We start from the raw sequence: 22,652 nt of genomic DNA on the forward strand, positions 1-22,652 counted from the left end.
AACTGACAAAGGCTAAAATTTGAAAAGATCACTCGGAAGATGAAGCCTCATCAAAAAAAACCTTTTACAAGACAGAGAAACAGCCAAAGGTGCATTCATGACATTTCCAACTCTTTCAAATGGGAAGTTAGCTTTCCCTTTACAAACAGACTACCAAGTGACTCAGTCAGTTTTTTCTTCCATAAAGGTACAGGACCCTTGCTTCTCTAGGATTTCTTCTTTTTATTCAAACTGTCATTCATAAAGAACAGCACACCAAAAAGTTGATATTCCAGGAACATTTGTTCATTAAGTGCAAGTCTAAACATTTTTAATTACTCAAAATTTATTACCAATAAAAATGTACCGTGTTTAATGTATCTAGTCAGATATTTAAACCCATAATGCCAAACCTAAATTGTACTGTGTGCCAAAAGGAGTTGAGGGAGCACAGCACCTTGCACAAAAGAACACCGGAGCTAGAACAGATATATCAACTGACATATAATTGTCTATCAGCATCTGATTATAAACTAACATAATACAACCCTTTCTAAGGTTAAAAAAATATGCCGTCTACCCTCTTCCTTCCATTGACAAACAGAGTGAAGATAATTGTATGAGCTATATAAAATGCGGCGGTAAAATCCATCTTTATTTATTTATTCTTATTATTTTGTGGGGGGGGGTTCAGTTAAAGCGGTGAAGTTAAATTCCAAGTCAAGTACACAGACTAAACTGCAATAAGTTGACTGATTCGTTCTGTTCTGCTGAAAAGGTCTTAAATTAAGTCATTCAGGAAAGCCACAATAGTGACTTCCCTTTCCTGCCACACAAAGGTGATTTATTTCCCTATTAGAAATAAAGGTGGCATGTTTTTAAATAATCTTCTAATTAATATCAGTGCTGCTGATTTTTACTGTACTTACTCAAATGACTGTCATGGCTAAAGACATAAGACACGACGGGGGGGCGGTGGGGGGGGGAGGTAGGGAGAGGAGGAGGAAGTGGTCTCCATGTCATCCCTCTTAAGCAGCCCAGTACAAGTGCTACACTCATTTGTGAAGACAAAATATTTTCTGAGAAAAAAAGTACTCAACCTCAACTCTGCTGGCAGGGAAATTCATTTTGCTAACGAACAGCTGTCTCTGTTAAGAAACAGAGACAAAAAAACTTCCATGTATGAAGTCACTGGCTCAGATCAACAGCAATTTCTGGAGATACCTGATAAAGCCACCTCTTTCCATTTTTCATACCGCCCCTTCTTAAAAAAAAAAAAAAGAGAGAAAAATGTCTGTCTACATACTCAACACCTATATTTTCTTTTTACCTGTACAAAGACTTTCTGTAGTAACATTCGGCGCTCTGCTAGAGGTAGCTCATTCTGCGCTCCTCCAACTACCTCAGGCACATGTGGAAGGTCAAAAAACAGATATAGACATTTAACAAGCGTGGAAGGCACCGACATCGTCGTCATGCAGTCCACTGTTTTCTGAAAAACAGAAAAGCCAGTAACATTTCCCCATATTGTAACAGTGAATTTTTTAAAAATACAACATAATTTTCTTTTAAATTCAAGGTATTCTGTATTGTTTGAAAGAATGATTTAATTATGCAAATTATTGCCTTTAACGGAAGTCACAGAGATAGAAGCTTGCATAAAACGTTGACGTTTTCCTTCCTATAAATTTAACAAGCATCCGAACTGCAGTACCGATGAATGATGTATTCTTCAACATTTTCAAAACAGGAAAAAAAAATAGAGGAAAAACAAGACAACACTCAGAGAAAGGTCTAAATATATCAACAGTAATAAAATAACCATTAATTATTCATATGACAATAGCACATAAATGCTTCAATTAGGATTAGAGTCATTACATTACACAGAGGAAGACAATTCCTACCACAAGACAAGACAACAATGTAACAAACAGTAAGAGGGAATGGAGGACAAAAACAACAACGATAAAAGCATAATTTACATCAGCTTGATAGATCTTAGCAATTACAAACTATAAAGCTTTTTAAAATAATGTAAAGATCAGCAATCCCCTCAGGCCCTCAATCTAGACCTCATCAGTTGGATATTTCTTGCAGTCATCATGGAAGTGTGATTGGATTGGAAGGAGAAGGTATTGGCTTTACGTTGTTTCATGCATACAGAACAGCATGGAAGAAAATGTGAAAACATCTGGAGGAGAATGGAAAAGTTGGGAAGTGGGGTCTTGTATTATTTGTAAAGTAGGTAGGATGATGTGGTAAGATACATGAACAGATAATCAGGGAGCAGAGAGAAGACAGCATGCAATTATCCAGTGTGTCAGAAGGCCAGCCAGCAGAGCCACAGTAATACAGCTCATGTACAAGTGCTATCACTTTGGCTTCACTATCTCTTTATATAGTGTGGCCTCCATGAATGGGGTACTATTTATTCCCAAATTCTTTGTCTTTTAAGATGCTCCAAGTAGCCTGCAAAGATATCCATTTGGGACAAAATCAAATTCCACATGCTCTGCAGGAATCAGCATACCGAATGCAGATAATTCTAAGTTAGGGTACTTAAGGGCTAACACATTTAATGATCATACACAATTCAAGAGTATGGAAGGATACAGAATAAGGATAAGAGACAAGGACAGTTGGTCAAGGTGCCATCAGCATCTCAAAGACTAATATCTGTTACGGATATCTTCGGTTCTTACTTCTTTCATTTTCACAGTGAGATCTTAGTTTGGTAGCAAAGATCATTCTATTCTTCTCAAATATTCCTAACTATTATTTTTCGAAGTACACATTCCCCATTATAGGTGGTTAGATAACAAAAAAGATTTACATATATTTTTCCTAGTAAGCACAAGGAGTTCACTCCACTGTTATTCATGGGACCAAATTATTAATTGTTTCTGAGTGTTCAGACTGCTGATTTATCAGTGAAAATATTCCCAAATTCCAAAGGTTTCAAAATATAAAAGATTTTTTCGAAAGTAATCTTACCAGAAATGTATTTTCTTCTATTTTAATTGTCTCTATTAGGTCTACACTACAAAGCTGCACCACTTTGACGAAGACGCTCTTAGCCAACGAGAGAGAGCTCTCCCATCGGCTTGCTTACTCCGAGGTGGCAGTTAGGTTGGCGGGAAAAGCTTTCCTGCTGACATAGAGCTGTCTACACAGGAGGTGAAGGTTGGTATAACTACTCCACTCCAGAGTGTGGTTTTTTCCACACCCCTGAGTGACAGTGGTATACCGAAGTGTGTAGTGTAGACCTTACCTCAGTTTATCCAGTCATGGAGAATAAACACCACCACGTGATTTATAGCTTGCATAGAGGGTGAGTTAGTGCATGGCAAGCTGGGGTGTAAATCCACGAAATATTAGTGGACCAAGAACCAACTACCCGCACTAGCAGGGTCCATAAGCACTAGAAGTTCCCTAGTGCTCTTTGACCTACTTCCATTTGAAACAAGAGTAGTTTAAAGCGCATGGAAGACCTTCCAGTGTGCAGAAGCAGGGTCCACATGGACAGTTATTGTGCTGCAGATTTACACCCCCACTTGCAGCAAACTAACTCTGTCCAAACAAGCCCTTACAGAATGTCATGCACTCCCACAAATAATTAGCAGGGAAACGAACACTTCATGAACAACTTATAGGTTGAAATTTGTTCACCAACTATTCAGTGAATATTTTAAAACTTTCACAGAAAATGAGATTAATTCAATAAATGATGCATTAATAGAAAATAATTTTAAAAAAATTCACGGTTAATTATATCTTTAACCAAATCTAGACCCCAAAGAGATCATCATCATACCTGGTCACAAGAATTTGTTTGGTTTTTGTTTCTAAAGTAAAGAATTTTTGAGTTATTCCAGTTTTAAAATGATTTTAAGGTACAGAAAGTACTTTTTAGACTCTGAAATTTCTCTTAAGACACTTCTGATTTATTACTTCTTTACCTAAAAATTATTTTACTGTGAGCTAGGAAAAGACATAAATTTAAGCGCCAGGGGACTTTTTTAGGCAACTTCAATTCATTACAGCATCACTCCAGAGACACTATAATAAAATTAAACCTCAATATAGGAAGGAGATGTAAAGGACTTTATGACCTGTAAGCTTTGGAATTAGGACACTGTATGATGTTCCCAGGGCCCCTTTTCACATGTGCTATTTAATGAGGAATGGTGCAAACCTGAAAATATTATTTTGGTTAAAACATTATTCCTGCTTTGGTTGTCATTATCATTATCATAAAGAAGAACTAACCTGACCGGATGAAGCTAGTAAATTTATTGTAGTGAGCAGCATCCAACCTCTACTGGCTTCTTCACTTTGATTGATCTCCAGGAACTGGACTATGGCACGACTTGCAGCCTCTGTTGAAAAAAAGCAAGGCCAACTACGTGAACAGATGCAGCACAGAAAGTGGATCTTCTTTACAAACACCACAGAGAATTTAAGTTAAATTCTGAATTTTCCGGTGTGAGTACATTCGAGAGTGTAGCGATTGTCTGGTTTCACCCATGTAGCTGCTATTGGGGCATTTAGTGCACTGGATGAGGTACACCACAAATGCACCATGAATCCAATGATTTATGTGATATACATCAATGACATTTTCATCCTCTGGACAGACGATAAAAATGATGAGAGAGAAAAACACCACATCACCTGTGGGTGAACACTTTTCACAAAGCAATCACTATATCCGACCTATCAGTCCTCATCTTCAGAGGAAACCTGCACAACACTTTCAAAGGACGAGCCTGGGAACTTCAATTCATAATTTCGCTAGATAATAAAAATCATGGGCTGAATGGAGACACTGGATTTATGGCTTATTACAACAATCTATAACCTACATAACTATAACCCCAGCAGCTTTGCCCCCCCTCCTTTTCTTCCCTATGACTGGAAGGGTATTAACAGGCTACTTCATCTTGAATTGTCCCTTGAAATATTTGTTAACTATTTATGGTAAACAATCTGTTCCACCTTGTATTTAGCTGTGACATCCTGAGGTCTGGCCTATACTTCGCGAATACAGACTAACACAGCTGCTACTCTGGAATCTGACACCTATGTCAGTACTACTTCGCTCATGGGTGTGAAAAATCCACACATCCCGAGCAACCTAGTTATACTTACCTTAATCCCCGCCTTGTAGACAGCGCTATGTCAACTGGTGAGCTTCTACCACCTCTTGTGGAGGTGGATTAACTACACCTCTACCCCAATATAATGTGGTCCTCAGGAGCCAAAAAATCCTACCGTGTTATAGGTGAAACCGTGTTATATCGAACTTGCTTTGGCCGCGACCATTTCCATTATTAATACAGTAGTTGACACAAGAAGTTTTATTCTTGGTTTTGTTTTAGAAAGAGCGCATCTGATGTCATCCTTCACATCAAGCCTGGGGTCGGGGCTCGCAGCCGCGCGTCCCTGTCGGGGTCGGGGCTCGCAGACCGGCACAGGGGTCAGGGTCGGGACTCACAGCTACAAGCCGGGGTTGGGGCTCGTAGCCCCGCAGCTCCACACAGGGGTCGGGGTTCGCAGCCATGCGTCGCAGTCAGGGCTCACAGCCTGGCGCAGGGGTTGGGGCTCGCAACTTGCAGCCGCATGCTGGCCTTGCGGATTGCAACCCCCCACGTAACTGGGTCGCAACCCCCAGTTTGAAAACCAATGTTGTAGACTAGACAGAAAACCATTTTTGCTTTACTGCGTTATATCTGAATTCGTGTTATATCGGATCGCGTTATATCGGGGTAGAGGTGTACACTGATAGGAGAGCTCTCTCCCATCAGCATAGGAGCATCTTCATTGAAGTGCTGCAGCTTCACCAGTGCAGCATTTTAAGTTTAGACCTGCCTTGAGTAAGTTTTCCAGACCTGAAGAACTCTGTATAAGCTAGAAAGCATGTCTCTCTCACCAACAGAAGCTGGTTCAATAAAAGACACTCCCTCATCCACCTTGTCTTGCTTTCAAATACTGTAACTCCTCACTTAAAGTTGTCCCAGTTAACGCTATTAAGTTGCTGATCAATTAGAGAACATGCTTGTTTAAAGTTGCGCAATGCTCCCTTATAACATTGTTTGGCAGCTGCCTGCTTTGTCCACTGCTTGCAGGAAGAGCAGCCCATTGCAGCTAGCTGGTGCGGGCTTGGAACCAGGGTGGACCGGCAGCCCCCCTAAGTTCCCTGTGCAGCAGCTGCCCAGCAGGCTATCAATTGCCAGCAGTTCAGCTGTCCCTCCCCCCACTGCCATGTGCTGCTCCTGCCCTCTGCCTTGGAGCTGCTCTCAAGAGCCTCCTGCTTGCCGGGGGGGGGGGGTGGTAGCAGAGGGGGACCAATGTCAGGGTGTCCCCCTCCCCCCTGCTCCTGCACCCCACTTACCCCATCTCCATAGAGCAGGGGGGACACACGACAGGACAGGGCTCAGGACAGAGGGAATTTCCTGGCAGCAGCTGCTGGTCTCAGCTTGCTGATAAACTTAACAAGATAGTATACTTAAGAGTGGGAAAATGCGCATCTCTCTCTCACACACACACACACACATACACGGTGTGTGTCGCTGTCTCTGTCTGCCATGCTGTCTCCCCTCCCTCCATTTGTGCTGCCTTGTAGAGTGTGAGGCTACAATAACAACAATAAGTTAATCCTTGAGGGCCGAGCCAACTGCTAGTTCATCATTTAGCAGTAAGGCATTCCCTGGGAAATATCCCACTCTCTGACTCCACCACCTCAACCAAGCTTCACGATCGTCATCGCTGTGTACAGTATTAGATTGTTTGTTTAAAGCTTATCTTGTGTGTGTGTGTGTGTGTGTGTAAGTAACCCCCGCTATTTACATAAATTTTTATGGGGAAATTGGATTCGCTTAACATCGTTTTGCTTAAAGTCGCATTTTTCAGGAACATAACTACAATGTTAATGAGGAGTTACTGTAGTAGCTCAAGGAACAAGATCGATCCAGTCTGAAATTACTGTATTGGGAGGAACGTGCATGCCTCCTTAAAAATAGTGCAGTGGATCCATCTTCAGGGAATTCAACAGAGGCTTCCAAGAAATAAAAATAAAAAGAAAAGACTTATTTTTCTAGATTTCTTTGAAAGTGAAGGTCAAAGAAGAATGAAGAGCACAGAACACACACACAGAAGCCTCCATCCATGATCTTAGCAGTAAGAGTGGGGGGGGGGGGCGGGGGCGGGGAGGGGAGTTTCAATTTTTTAAACGTGTCACGTCAGCAATCTTGTCTGTGGCTATTGATGAACAAAACCGAATTGGCAAAATCATAGAATATCAGGGTTGGAAGGGACCTCAGGAGGTCATCTAGTCCAACCCGCTGGTCAAAGCAGGACCGATCCCCAATTAAATCATCCCAGCCAGGCCTTTGTCAAGCCTGACCTTAAAAACTGCTAAGGAAGGAGATTCCACCACCTCCCTAGGTAACGCATTCCAGTGTTTCACCACCCTCCTAGTGAAAAAGTTTTTCCTAATATCCAGCCTAAATCTCCCCCATGCAACTTGAGACCATTACTCCTTGTTCTGTCATCAGCTACCACCGAGAACAGTCTAGAGCCATCCTCTTTGAAACCCCCTTTCAGGTAGTTGAAAGCAGCTATCAAATCCCCCCTCATTCTTCTCTTCCGTAGACTAAACAATCCCAGTTCCCTCAGCCTCTCCTCATAAATCATGTGTTCCAGTCCCCTCATCATTTTTGTTGCCCTCCGCTGGACGTTTTCCAATTTTTCCACATCCTTCTTGTAGTGTGGGGCCCAAAACTGGACACAGTACTCCAGATGAGGCCTCACCAATGTCGAATAGAGGGGAACGATCACGTCCCTCGATCTGCTGGGTATGCCCCTACTTATACATCCCAAAATGCCATTGGCCTTCTTGGCAACAAGGGCACACTGTTGACTCATATCCAGCTTCTCGTCCACTGTAACCCCTAGGTCCTTTTCTGCAGAACTGCTGCCTAGCCATTCAGTCCCTAGTCTGTAGCGGTGCATGGGGTTCTTCCGTCCTAGGTGCAGGACTCTGCACTTGTCCTTGTTGAACCTCATCAGATTTCTTTTGGCCCAATCCTCCAATTTGTCTAGGTCCCTCTGTATCCTATCCCGACCCTCCAGCGTATCTACCACTCCTCCCAGTTTAGTGTCATCTGCAAACTTGCTGAGGGCACAATCCACACCACCCTCCAGATCATTTATGAAGATATTGAACAAAACCGGCCCCAGGACCGACCCTTGGAGCACTCCGCTTGATACCGGCTGCCAACTAGACATGGAGCCATTGATCACTACCCGTTGAGCCCGACGATCTAGCCAGCTTTCTATCCACCTTATAGTCCATTCATCTAGCCCATACTTCTTTAACTTGCTGGCAAGAATACTGTGGGAGACAGTGTCAAAAGCGTTGCTAAAGTCAAGGAACAACACGTCCACCGCTTTCCCCTCATCCACAGAGCCAGTTATCTCGTCATAGAAGGCAATTAGATTAGTCAGGCATGACTTGCCCTTGGTGAATCCATGCCGACTGTTCCTGATCACTTTCCTCTCCTCTAAATGCTTCAGAATTGATTCCTTGAGGACCCGCTCCATGATTTTTCCAGGGACTGAGGTGAGGCTGACTGGCCTGTAGTTTCCAGGATCCTCCTTCTTCCCTTTTTTAAAGATGGGCACTTCATTAGCCTTTTTTCAGTCATCCAGGACTTCCCCGGATCGCCATGAGTTTTCAAAGATAATGGCCAATGGCTCTGCAATCACATCTGCCAACTCCTTTAGCACTCTCGGATGCAACGCATCCGGCCCCATGGACTTAGGCACGTCCAGCTTTTCTAAATAGTCCCGAACCACTTCTTTCTCCACAGAGGGCTGGTCACCTCCTCTCCATGCTGTGCTGCCCAGTGCAATAGTCTGGGAGCTGACCTTGTTCGTGAAGACAGAGGCAAAACAAGCATTGAGTACATTAGCTTTTTCCACATCCTCTGTCACTAGGTTGCCTCCCTCATTCAGTAAGGGGCCCACACTTTCCTTGACTTTCTTCTTGTTGCTAAAATAGCAACAAGTCTTACTTGATCCAGGGCTGGTGAAAAAGAGACACGTAAGAACACTGAAATTTTCCATTTAAATAATTATTTCACACAAAGAGAAAGATTTATTTTCACATCTGCTCTATGCATTTAGGCATCTGCACCTAACTTTTAGAACTATACACAAGTCAATCAATCGACTTGTAGATCTAATATACTTAATTATTATACATTTCTACACCTCCTGCAAGGGTATAAAGTAAAGAAAGTAATTGGCAAGAATCCAAGTGATACATATACACTACTTTAAAAAAAACAAAAAACAGACAGACTCCTCAATCTTCAAAACCAAATCTTTTCATTTACAGTCTACATACACTGAAAGTAAAGAGAAAAAGGGTCACAGCAGTCCTTCAACAAACCAATTCTGAACATGTTCACTACTAAACTGCAGCAATTTAAAAACAATAGTAAATAATGGAGGAAAGTAAATGTGTTCTCAGTGTGGCTAGAAAGATTTTGCATGTGGATGTAAATGGTGTAGCAACATTACACGAAGGATTCTAGTTAACGAATTCTTTAAATTATTTTTTCATGCAGCCTTCCCTACTCTGACTTCCCTGTTCATTTTAACACTTGTAAAGAAGGAACTAGTAATCCATTGTCCATGGATAACAAATTTTTCCACATTTACTGGCAACTGACCATCAAAACTGAGTAGAGAAAATACGAAGTGGAGTGCTTTTAGAGGCACTCCTACCTTTGCACATTAATTCTCTTTATATAAATTTTTAATATCAAAAATATGCATTGAAAGTGTAAACAAAAGGGGATGGTTCTTCTGAAACCCTTAACCACAACTCACAATCTCTAGATTTAAAATAACATTAAATAACAGCATTTTACTGATGTAGTAATTCTGGCAGAGCTTAGCTGTATTGTCTTTAGTTAAATAAATACATGACAGACTTCAGATCCAAGTCTATTCCATCAAGAACTTCCCCAAATACAAAATTGAAATGAGAATATAAAACCATGACTTAGCATGGTTGATCAAGAGCCCACCAAAAGCAAGAAATACAGTACGTCATAAGTGCGCTTTACTAATCCATGCATTTTATAATTCATCTAAAATAATGTCTGTCTCCGCTTTGCACAAGATAGTAATAAACAGACTGGTATTGTGAGGTCTCCTAAGAATTGATTATTTTTATACACTGTAGTGTGGTACTTTCACTACTACCTGTGATGCATTTTTTGTTTGTTCACTAAGTGCAAAATTTAGTTATTAGTGTAGTTCAGTGTTAGTTTGCTGATGCACCATAGCATTCTGTATTGCCTATGAAAAGTCAGCATTAAATATTGGATACAAAATCTACAAACCAAATAGCATACAAATAAGCCAAGATCCATTTATACAGACAATTGTTCAGAACTTTTATAAAAACAGATAAAGCAATTTCAATTAACTAAAGGCAAGATTAGTACAGAGTTTTACTCTAAACACGCGCACACACTCCCCTCCCTTTTAAGGCACCAAATTTCTCTTAAAATCATTTCTTCTCATACCTCAAAGTGTATAGATTTTTACATAACATATACAATAATATACAACTAACAGCTTTTATCGATCTACAAGCGTGTTTACAAACCAAATTCTCTCAAGATAAACATGCATAACGTCCACTGAAGTACCAGACTCATCAAAACCCATAAAATCTTGGAAATTTAGGATTGGAAAGCAGTTCAAGTCCAACCCCTACATGCTGAGGCAAGACCAAGCAAATCTCAAACATCCATGGCAGGTGTTTGCCAAACATGTTCTTAAAAACCTACAATGACAGGGATTCCTCAACATCCCTTGGTAATGTATTCGAGTACTTAACTACCCTTACAGTTCTTAGGAAAATCTTTCTACGTAACCTAAATATCCCTTGCTGCACATTAATTCTTGTCCTACTGTCAAGGTTCCTCCCCCACTCTGAACTCTAGGGTACAGATGTGGGGACCTGCATGAAAAACCTCCTAAGCTTATCTTTACCAGCTTAGGTCAAAACTTCCCCAAGGTACAAAATATTCCACCCTTTTGTCCTTGGATTGGCCGCTACCACCACCAAACAAATACTGGTTACTGGGGAAGCGCTGTTTGGACACGTCTTCCCCCCAAAATACTTCCCAAAACCTTGCACCCCACTTCCTGGACAAGGTTTGGTAAAAAGCCTCACCAATTTGCCTAGGTGACTACAGACCCAGACCCTTGGATCTTAAGAACAGTGAACAATCCTCCCACACTTGCACCCCCCCCTTTCCAGGGAAATGTTGGATAAAAAGCCTCACCAATTTGCATAGGTGACCACAGACCCAAACCCTTGGATCTGAGAACAATGAAAAAGCATTCAGTTTTCTTACAAAAAGACTTTTAATAGAAATAGAAGTAAATAGAAATTAAAAAAAAAAATCCCCCCTGTAAAGTCAGGATGGTAGATACCTTACAGGGTAATTAGATTCAAAACATAGAGAACCCCTCTAGGCAAAAACCTTAAGTTACAAAAAAGATACACAGACAGAAATAGTTATTCTATTCAGCACAATTCTTTTCTCAGCCATTTAAAGAAATCATAATCTAACACGTACCTAGCTAGATTACTTACTAAAAGTTCTAAGGCTTCATTCCCGGTCTATCCCCAGCAAAGACAAAATATAGACAGACACACATACCCTTCGTTTCTCTCCCTCCTCCCAGCTTTTGAAAGTATCTTGTCTCCTCATTGGTCATTTTGGTCACGTGCCAGCGAGGTTACCTTTAGCTTCTTAACCCTTTACAGGTGAGAGGAGATTTCCTCTGGCCAGGAGGGATTTTAAAGGGGTTTACCCTTCCCTTTATATTTATGACACCTACCTTCAGTGGACATAGAGAATAACAGATCATACACGGGGGGGAGGAATAGTTCAGTGGTTTGAGCATTGGCCTGCTAAACCCAGGGTTGTGAGTTCAATCCTTGAGGGGGCCATTTAGGGATCTGGGGCAAAAATTGGGGATTGGTCCTGCTTCAAGCAGGGGGTTGGACTAGATGATCTCCTGAGGTCGCTTCCAACCCTATGATTCAGTGACTCAATGACCATCCTCTTTATAACAGCCCTTAACCTATTTGAAGGCTGTCTTCTTTTCTCAAGTCTAGGCATGCCCAGTTTTTTTTGTTTTTGTTTTTTTAAAAACCTTACCTTATATGTCAGGTTTCTAAACTACTTATTTTCATTGCTCTCCTTTGGATTCTCTCTAATTCCACATTTTTCTTAATACACAACCTTGGAATCCTGTTGGACTTAGCCATTTGGAGTGGATTACTGTAACTCAGTCTACCTGAGAAACAGAAGGAAACTGCAGCTGGTCCAACATGCATCACCCCACTTCATAAATGGAAGAGGCCATAAGAGCATTTAACGTCAGCACTCTGCAATCAGCACTCTCTCTTCATTCACCACCAGATCCAAACTGAGATACTGGTCCTCATCCTTAAAACATTGAAAGGACAGGATCTTTTCTCTCTGTGCTGCCACCACTCCCTCAGTACCACCAGAGACACAAATGAGCCTTAGCAGACAACACATGGTAACGCTATCAGAAGACTGAAGCAGAGTCTTCTCAGCTGTGAATCGCCTGCTAGGCAACTCTCAGAGGAAAGCAAGAAGAGCTCAAGACTTCCCATATTCAAGGTACAATATAAGATTCACCTCCATGCAAAGCCATTTATCAAACAGAGCAGAAGAGAAGCATGGCAACATTTTTCTATGTCTGAGGATTTCTGTCTTACTTTGGAACGAACTTGCTATTGTCTTGTGATAATAATTAGCTATGGTGCTTTAGAAATGCTTTTAGAGATAACATATCTGAGTGTAAAAACCTATAAATACATGCTGCACCCTCCCAATATTCATTTTATAAGCATCCATACAGCTCTCACAGAAGAGAGCTCATTGGCACATTACTGACTTCTTTGGAATGCACAACACACACTTTACAAGGCCCAGTCTGTCACCCCGTGCACTACCTGTGGACTTATTTGATGCTCTCCGTCGAATTTCTGTCACCATCAATCGTGACACTTGTGTAGTAAACTGTAGGAGGTCAGAGAATTTTTCTGTCATTGTACTTGGAGGAGCATTTCCAAACACCTAAAGACAAGAGAAAACAGATTTTGTAATGTGGTAATATCTGTTGCAGTTTTTCACTTGCAACCAAATCTCTTTTACCATTAGGAATTTAGCACAGAATTGAACAGAAGTTTTTGAATTCAACACATTGTGTTAGATCAGGGTGTGACAAATCCATCTGTCCCGGTGAATAAGCAGACCAACTTTGTCAACTTACGCAGAATCTAAACGCCCATTTTTTTTTAAAAGTTAAGTTTTTACCCCTTATGGTTGCCAAGTTAGCTTTCTAAATATGAGTGAAGCCAATGCAGGGTTGTCTTCCTGAGCCTGCTCCACTATCTTTAACACTGCTCAGAACTTTCACTCTGATACAGTTTTTAACTTGCCAATGCTCTTTTCTGTTTCTCTTCTGCTATTCAGAACTCTAGGCAGCAATAAAACGGAAGTACTGAAACTCAAGTATCACATTAGCTTCATGATGCAGCACTTTGGAAAGAGACAGGCACTACGGTTATTCACGAGAAAGGAGGACCCAAGAAAAATGGAAGCTAGCAAAGAAGGGGTAGACCTCTTCTCTTTGCAGCAGCAGGGAGGTTTGAGGGAGGACAAAAGTGAGGAGGATGCCTATTACTTGCAGCAGTTTGTAAGCTCTGCAAAAGGAAAATTAGAAATGTCAAAGTCTTCCAGTTTTGATGCCTAAACTCAGACACTTATGGCCTCATTATTCAAAGTTGCTAAACACGTACACCTCCCACTGACACTAATGAGAACTTCAGGTACACTACACATCTGAAAATCAAGCCATTATCTCTATTTTCTAAGCATCTAAGTAACCATTCTCTGATTTTCCCCTTGAATATAAGGGGTGTACTGGGTGTTCAGTACTTTTGAAAATGAAGTTTTATTCAGATGCCCAAAACAAGGGCTATTTATCTGGCACTGGAGTTCTTTGAGATGGACTCTTCATATTTACACTCTTGGGACATGCACTGACCAGTGTAGCAGAACAGTGGAATCTTCTGTAAGTAGTGTCTGCTAGAGCACCCATGCACCCCACTTATGCCTCCCCTTAATGTTCAAGTACGTTCTGAAGGTGAGGCTATAAAAAGGAGAAGCAGCAGTACCAGCAACTGCCACCTCAGTTCCTTATACCGCTACTGCAGAGCATAGATTAACTAAGAGTCCACGGGCAAGAAGAAAAGAGGGAAGTGTGAATACGCAGAGTTCGCCTCAAAGAACTCCAGCTACAGGTAAGTAACCTTCATTTCTTCTTCTTCATAGATCCTCTGCATATATCCACTCTTGCAATAGTTAGTTCAGCAGTATAAGAAAAACAGATGGTGCGACACTGTGTCCTAATTAAATGAAGACTGGATAACTGCCCTACCAAACCGGGCATCAGACCTAACAGCTGTGTCTTCCAGATGGCCACTTTACAAATCCCAATTTGAGGAACAGGTCTAAAACATGTTGTATAAGTACCAATTGCTCTAGTAGCATGTGTTCCATGAAACATTTCTATATCTCTCTTCTATACACTGTCTGAACCATCTAGATCAGTGTTTCCCAAACTTGGGATGCCGCTTGTTCAGGAAAAGCCCCTGGTGAGCCGGGCCCGTTTGTTTACCTGCCGCGTCCGCAGGTTTGGCCGATCGCGGCTTCTACTGGCCGTGCTTTGCTGTGCCCGGCCAATGGGGGCTGCGGGAAGCGGCGCGCGTCGAGGGACATAGTGGCCACCGCTTCCCGCAGCCCCCATTGGCCAGGCACAGCAAAGCACGGCCAGTAGAAGCTGCGATCGGCCGAACCTGCGGACGTGGCAGGTAAACAAACAAGCCCGGCCTGCCAGGGGCTTTCCCTGAACAAGCCATGTCCCAAGTTCGGGAAACACTGATCTAGATAATAGCTGAGCAGCAACAGCGCTAACTCTGCAGTTACTCACATTAAAAACAAAAACAAAAAAACAGCTTATATAAAGTCCTGTAAAGAATGACTCTGTTCAGCTCTTCTTGAGCTTTCACAGGCTACCTATGGGAAAACAAAAAACCCTCATCTTCTCAAGAAAGCAGCTATGACAGAAAGACATTTTGTAAAAACTCTGAGTGCAGTAGAAAGACTGAAGGGAGGGGCCTGTACTGGAAATGTTTTTAACCCAAGGAAAATCTACAAGTATTTTCTGTGAGTATAGAAATAAGCATCCTTGAGATTTGGTTGGCCAATGACTCTAGATAGGTGAGTGAGGGTCCAGACAGGTGATAATTGTCACAAGGGTCACCATCCTGAACTGGAATGGTTCAAATGTACTTGCTTAATTTTCACAGATCAAGGATTTGTCAGGAACCTCCATCCTTCTTTGTAACAAGGAAATAATGGTAACAGAAGACCTGATTACTAAGACTTTCTAGAACTTCCTCTATTGTTCCGTAAAGTAATAGAGAATGAATGTCTGCTCTCAAAACCCTCTCATGAGAAGACTCTCTGAAAAGGGAGGAGAGTGGGGTTGTTATGGAGGAAGGGTCTGAAACTGGATGGTGTAACCCTCTTTTATTATATCCAACACCCATCTGTCCATAAAGATCTTCTGGCAATTGCTGTGACAGTGGACAGACTGCTTCCAAAGGGTAGACAAGTGTCCTGTATTAGTTTGTGGCTCTCACTCTCTATGTCAAACAAGAGGTTTGAACAGTAAGTAAGGAACAAGAGGCAGACTTGCTCTTGGGTCTCATTTTAGATTTGCCTGATTGTTTTCTATACTGAGGTTGCTGTGAAGGATGCTGCTGCGATCCCCGTTATTGATACTGATATCTTCTTTGAGTGTAGTAAGATCATGATGAAAATGTCTTTGGTACCTAAACGCAGAAGTAGGAGTTCTTCTAAAAGGCTGTCCAAGACCCATAGATCTTGCTGTTGATCTCACCTCTTTCATTTTCTCTAAAACTTCACTTCAGAATGGAAAAGTCTGTCTCTCTAAAATGAAAGACGCTCAGTTTCTGATTTCACTTCAGAAGGGAAGAGAAAAAGAACGTAACCACATGCATCTTCAAGGAGTTATAGAAGAGACTACTAATCTTGAAGCCGTGTCCGAGACATCGAAGATGCTTGTCTAAGAGCATGTTTAACCCCATTTTGTCCCTCTTTAATAAGGACATTAGCTAACTTCTGATGCTCTTCAGGAAAATTCTTTATAAAAAGTGAAATTTTATCCCCAAGATGAAATTGGTACCTAGCCATGACCACTTGACAATTAGCAATCCTCATACTCAAGGAAGTAAAAACAAAACAAAACCCCAGCTTCCTGCTCAAGTAATCAATTTTTTCCCCTTCTCTGTCATTAGGAGTGTGTTAGATCATATTAAGGAAGTTCTGTATTAAAAACACAAATGAGTTTGATTCCCCATAGTTTAAATTCCAGGGTATTATTAATTAAGAGGTCTCTTGGTTTTTGGTACTGTTTCTCTCCCTCTCTGTGTGAAACTTGCAAGCTGCTAATTGTGTTAGTACATCCTAAGACAGAGTCTTTTCTCAAAGCAATACTTTGTAACAGAAACAGCACACAGAGACTCCCCGCCCTTTTGTTGTATCTATATTGCTTTGTTAACAATTGTGATTTAAAATAGAGATAGAGGATGTATATGGATGGATGCTTGGTGCAGATAATAACTGAATGATCAGGGAGGTGCCAGCCTAAGAATCCAGTGTCCATCGGCCGAAGCAGGTGTCAAGTGGAAACAACCAGAGGACCCCCGGAGGGCAGACTGGAATCCACCCAACAGCCTCAAGGATGGGAGAACCAAAGAACAACACGGAGCCATCAGGAATGTGCCATCTGCTGATTGATTCAGCAACAGCACGATGAAGCAATTCCCATAGACTGGCATAGGAATAAATTCCTATAAAAATGGACTCTAAAAACTGAGAACTTTGGGGTCTGATTCTGCAAACCAACTTCCAGGAGCGTCAGATGTGCATCTGACGAGGCCCTGCTCCCTCCTTGTGTCCAGGCCACCTGGGCAGTGGCTTGGCACGAGCAACTCTAAGGCTGGTAATTATGATAACAACCTTGCAGAACCTGTGTGTGTGTGTGTGTGTGTGTGTGTGTGTGTGTGTGTGTATGAATGAATAAATAAATATGTAATTGAATGGAATGTTATAGCTACAACTAACTGTTTACTATGATTCTTTCTGTATTCACAATAAATGTGGCATTTTGCCTTTTCCCCTTTAATAAGATTCTGCTGGTTTTTATTTTATTGGTAAAACAAGTGGAGTGTAAATACCCAGATCTTGCAGAGGCATCTGCAGTAAAAACAACGAAGAAATTAGGAGGTGGGATCCACGTGAAAACACAGGAACCCCTTATAAGGAATTAGATATAATTTGTCTGCTTTTTTTGAAATGATGGGTTATTATATACTGATTTCACTGGTTGCCAGAGACCTTCCAAGATTGGTAAGGATACTTTGTTGGTAGAAACAGTACAAAGAATATCAAAAGACTAGATGAGGTGCTTCTTCTAATGAAACAGATGGTAGATTTAAATTTTGTTACCATTCTGCTGACAAGCTCATGAAATTGAATAGTGTCTTCTAAGACAGACGAAGCTGATCCAATGCCCACCTTTTTCCTCTGTAGGGGAGTCACCTTCTAATTCCTGTTCATGCTGCTAAAAGGTAAATCTCTTTCCTTTTCATAGAGTGTATCGTGGACAATGATAGGTGGGGGGGCTTGACAGACTGTGGGAGGAACAGCAGTCATGGGGTGAGGGGGAAGACACAACAGTAGACAGATTTAAGCTGCAGGCCAGCCTGGAGGTTTGCAGGCTCTTGAAGGCAAGGGAAAAACTAATAGAGTGATTAAAAAAAAAAAATGAAGTGACATGGTCTGGTTGACCTACACGAACACATTTTGGCTGTGGCATTCTGGGTGGCGTGAAGAAGACTGATAATGGTTGTCAATGATTCCACATACAGGAAATCACGGAGTATGGATAGGTGTTTTATTCATCAAGACAGAGAAGATTCAGATTTTAGAGAGGTTGTAAATAAAAGGTGACAACATTTGGCAATAGCTTGTATTTCTACTGGGAGAGAGGATTCCAAAGATGACAGATTAAAAATATCTGAGAGAAAAAATGGATGATTATGTCACAAGAAAATGGTGAAATAAGGAAATAAGAAGGGCTTAAGAAAAAATAGGGAGCTCAGTAGAGCCCTGCGCAGATACTAAACTTGTACCTGCACCCAATCCGCGATCTGAAAAAATGGTCCACAGATATCCATGGATTTGCAGGTCTCTAGAGATCAGTTATGGCTGGACTGAATTTACACAGCAGTATGCCCTAGAATATGACAAGCTGAAAACTCGGATACATGAGACCAATAAGTTTATGAGACAGAAGAAAAGGAATGTGTCTTCAGCACAGAAGTAACAAAATGTGGATGCAGATGAGGTCATCAAAGGAAAAAGTGAGGGGAACATAGGCAGAACTCAGCCTTCTACAGAGACAAAAGGAGAAGAGCCATATCAAAGATAAGGCTGAAAGAGCAGTCAGAAGAATTAACGGAGAACCATGAAAGGAGAGGCCCATGAAAACAAAGGAAAAGAGATGTCCAAGAGAAGGAAGTGATCAACACTAATAAAGGCCAAGGAGGATAAGGGTAAAATCAAGGACCAGACAGTTAGCCAGGGAGAACCATTTGAGATATTAGTAACAGAGGTTCTGGGGAGAGGAGAGGGCAGCAACCAAACTGAAATGGATTTTAAGAGCACGTTCCTTTCAAAGAGATTGGAGTCAGTGACTAGTGTAAAGGAGACATGATTACAGGGAGAGATGAGGAAACAGAGACAAGAAGCAGAAGGAGCTAATGATGGATCTTGTTAATTTTCTCCTTCAAGTCTGCAAGGTCCTGGGTAGAGACACTGAAGACAGCTTGCTGTCTGTGTCTACACACAATTATTGTAGTTGGTTTTAAAACAAAGTAACAGTTAATTTAATCAGCAATAGAATTTCTAGATAAAACAGCGTACCATCACAGTACTCAAATCGAGTTATTGTAGGGATCAGGAAGGAACTTTCTCCCTCACATGTTTACAACTAAGTGATTCATCATGTGTATAAGATATTATTTACTTTTTAAAGCATCACCTACTGATGGATCACAGATTTATTAGTATTACAGTAGCACTTAAAAGCTCCAACCAAGATCAAAGCTCCATTATGTTGGGTATTCTAAACACACAGTCCATGCCCAAAAAGGGCTTATAACAAGATAAAAGGTGGGCTGTGAAATGGAGGCAAAGAGAGAACTTGGCCAAGGTCACATAGCATGTTCAGTGGCAGAGCTGGGAATAGAACCCGGGGAACTAGATTGGGACTCAGGAGACCTATCTACTTGATCACGCTACTTAATAGGTCAATTCAATATTACAAATCCTTTGTTCCTGAAAGAAGAGTGTGTTGTATGGCAGCAAACTGTGGTGCCAATGTGTGAACTGCCTAGAAAACTACATTAAAGATGTATTTTGACATTGGTTGGTCATTCTAAACAGCATGTAACCAGTTTAATTACACTGTACAAATGAAAACCTTTAACAAGCCAATTTTAGGTTATTTTATCTTTTTGAGTTTGATAAATAACTCTTCTTTTCAGGCTTGCTTATTGAAATGTTTGATCTTCAATTTGCTGATGCTTCCAATCCTCCCCAATAGTATATACAAGCATATACCTGCAAAAAAACCAAACAATTGCATTCCTAGATCTCTCTCTAGTGGATAGGTAGTACTATACTTCAGAAATACATGGTGCCCTCCAAAGTACCTGAAACAGTCCTCAAAAGAACTACTTATATTAAAGTAGCACAATAACTGAGTGACAAAAGACAAAAGGTTATAAAGAAAACCTCTCTGGGCTGGGGACTTGGGTTTTTACAGTGTAATGTCGCATCACAACTGGCACTGGCAACTGAAAGAAGTGTCAGCATCAAGTGAATCATTTCTGAGTCTGAATATAACCTGGGCTTTTGAACATGCAGACTCAAACTCTCATGTGAAAGCACGATTTTCAAAATAGTTCTGGGACAATCTAGAAGCTAGTTTAGATCCCTACTTTACAATGAAGAGTTAATAAAAGGGAACATAACCTCAGGCTGCTGTGCATCCTTAGAGATTTCCTAACATAACATTACTTTTAACATCAAAAAAGGAAAATGTTGGCAACACAAAATTTATAATTTCTGTTGTGTTTCCACTGTATATTCCCAATCCCTTCAATTCTAAAGGAAAACAATCTCCACCAAATTTAGATTATAAGTACTCTTAGGACTTATCTACACAAGGAAATTAGTGTGGAGTGAGATAGGGTGTGAATTTATCTTTGCAGCGAGTTATTGCAGAGTAGTTAGTGCACATGAGCTACTCCACGCTCTCCTCCACTGTAGACAAGACCTTAGCCAGCACCAGAGAAGTCTCTCATCAGATCACCTGGCTTACCCTGTTAAACACTGGCAACATCATGTAAAGTTTTTCTTCCTGTTCTTTCTGGGTCATGTGCCGAGGAGGATGACAAAGTTCTGTGAAGAGTCGGCGCAGGTGCATCAACCCTAGAGCATTATCCTGAGGGCTACACTCCTCCTGCCGTGGCCGGCCCATGATTCTCTTGACCATATTCATCTTTGCTGAATTCTGGAAATCTCTTTCTATCCTGTTTAGAAAGGAAAATGAACTACTTGAGTTAAACTCATACAATAATGACAAAAATATTTTTCACATTTAAAAAAATAAATAAAGCAAGTTCAAAAATGCACCCTCCCAACTTAATCATAAATACTGTAGCTAGATTTTTTTTTAAAGGCCTATATAATTTCATGTACTATAGCAACTGGTATTGTGTGTGTCAAGATGGGGAAAACTAGATTTTATGTTTCAGGCTTCAAGTTGATAGCATTTCAATACTGCTGTTTGTAAAATACAAGCTCTTTTGAAATGAAGATGTTACAAGTTTAAAATGCTACTGAACAATCCAATACTTTACTCCTACAAGTATACAGTATGCCAAGTGTCGATTTTAATTTGAGATTTTGTTCTAGAAAATAAATGTCCACACCACATGACTAATGTGAATTCATTCATTACTATATGAAAATAATTCTAATGGAATGTATTATTAGTATTTCACTTCTTAAAAGATTATGATAAAAGATTTTAATCCAGAAAAAGAAAAAGCTGATATATTCTTCTGATAAACTGGACCTTAATATATTTTACATACTTAATGTACAGTCTAGTCAGACACTTTGAAAAATTGTACAGTTCTATTACATGTCAAGCCAGACCTACTCAACATCCTGCCAAGCTGCAAGAGACCAAACATCAGGCATGGACCAAGACTGATGCTAGTAAATAATTTTGTACAATCACAGAATTCTAAAAATGTAGAACTGGAAGGGACCTGGAGAGGTTATCTAGTCCAACCCCTTGCGCTGAGGCAGGACCAAGAATACCCAGACCATCCCTGGGAGTAGTTTATCTAACCGGTTTGTAAAAATGTCCAGTGATAGGGATTTCCTAACCTCCCATGGAAGCCTATTCCAGTGCTTAATTATCCTTATAGTTAGAATGTTTTTCCCAACATCTAACCTAAATCTCCCTGATTAAGCCAATTACTTCTTGTCCTACCTTCAGTGGATATGGAGAACGGAAACTATAATATGAAATGAAATAATTCAGTGGACATGGAGCACTATAGATAATATAAAAAAATTTACAAAAACAAGGAGTCAAATTTAAAAAAATCAGCCTTTTCTTTCAAATCTACAAGTCAGCAGTTGTCAGACCATGCCGGAGAGTCTCATTGACCCGCTGAATGTGAAAAAGACGTGATATAACAAAACCACAGAAAAGTCTATAAATTAATTGAGTTTATTAAAGCTTAAATCAGAGTGATTCATACATAGTATTATTCAAATTGAAATAGTGTTAGTCAAAGTCCCAAAGCTATTCCCAAACTCCTGAATATGACTTAATTATGTTACTGTCATTAGTACAGTAATGTGAAATCTCAAAAGACACCAAAATAGAGTAGAGTAGTCTGCCTCAAACTGAGAAGGGAAATTGGCCCAAATGTTCACAGTTTAACAGAAAAACTCATTTATTTCATTTTAATAAAACCATCAAAAATTCTTTGCTTTCAATTAAGTCAGAGAACACTTGGAACGCTGAACAAAGTAATAAATCAGTTTCAGGCTGTCAAGCCTGATGGATAACAGCAGAGGAAAATAGTGCTATGAGGAAGACAGATTTGGACGCAACCTTGGGCCTTTTGCATATTGACTTAGTGGATAGTAGTGCCTTTCACATCCTTTTTAAGCATACACCAGGAGAAAAGCCATCTAGACTGCCTTGTTAAACCTAGCCCAACAGTATGCTACGCAAAACAGGAAGACTTGCACCTTCCTATTTATTTCACCTGCTGATTAAAAAAAAATCTT

The 22,652-nt window shown here is 40.7% G+C and overlaps 1 protein-coding gene across 7 annotated transcripts in view; it reads right to left on the reverse strand.

The window, feature by feature from the left end:
• WDFY3 (WD repeat and FYVE domain containing 3) overlaps positions 1 to 22,652 on the reverse strand; it is a 288,188-nt gene that overhangs the window by 173,407 nt on the left and 92,129 nt on the right. For all 7 annotated transcript variants that reach the window (XM_074950515.1, XM_074950519.1, XM_074950513.1 and 4 more), the window contains exons 3-6: positions 20,656 to 20,866; positions 13,067 to 13,190; positions 4,252 to 4,361; positions 1,310 to 1,471 (exon numbers count right to left, since the gene is read on the reverse strand). In XM_074950515.1, coding sequence (XP_074806616.1) covers positions 1,310 to 1,471; positions 4,252 to 4,361; positions 13,067 to 13,190; positions 20,656 to 20,835 — 576 coding nt within the window. In that variant the 5' untranslated portion in view covers positions 20,836 to 20,866. The remainder of the gene's footprint in view (positions 1 to 1,309; positions 1,472 to 4,251; positions 4,362 to 13,066; positions 13,191 to 20,655; positions 20,867 to 22,652) is intronic.

This window comes from Natator depressus, chromosome 4, assembly GCF_965152275.1.
Source record: "Natator depressus isolate rNatDep1 chromosome 4, rNatDep2.hap1, whole genome shotgun sequence".
Taxonomy (NCBI): Eukaryota; Metazoa; Chordata; order Testudines; family Cheloniidae; genus Natator; species Natator depressus.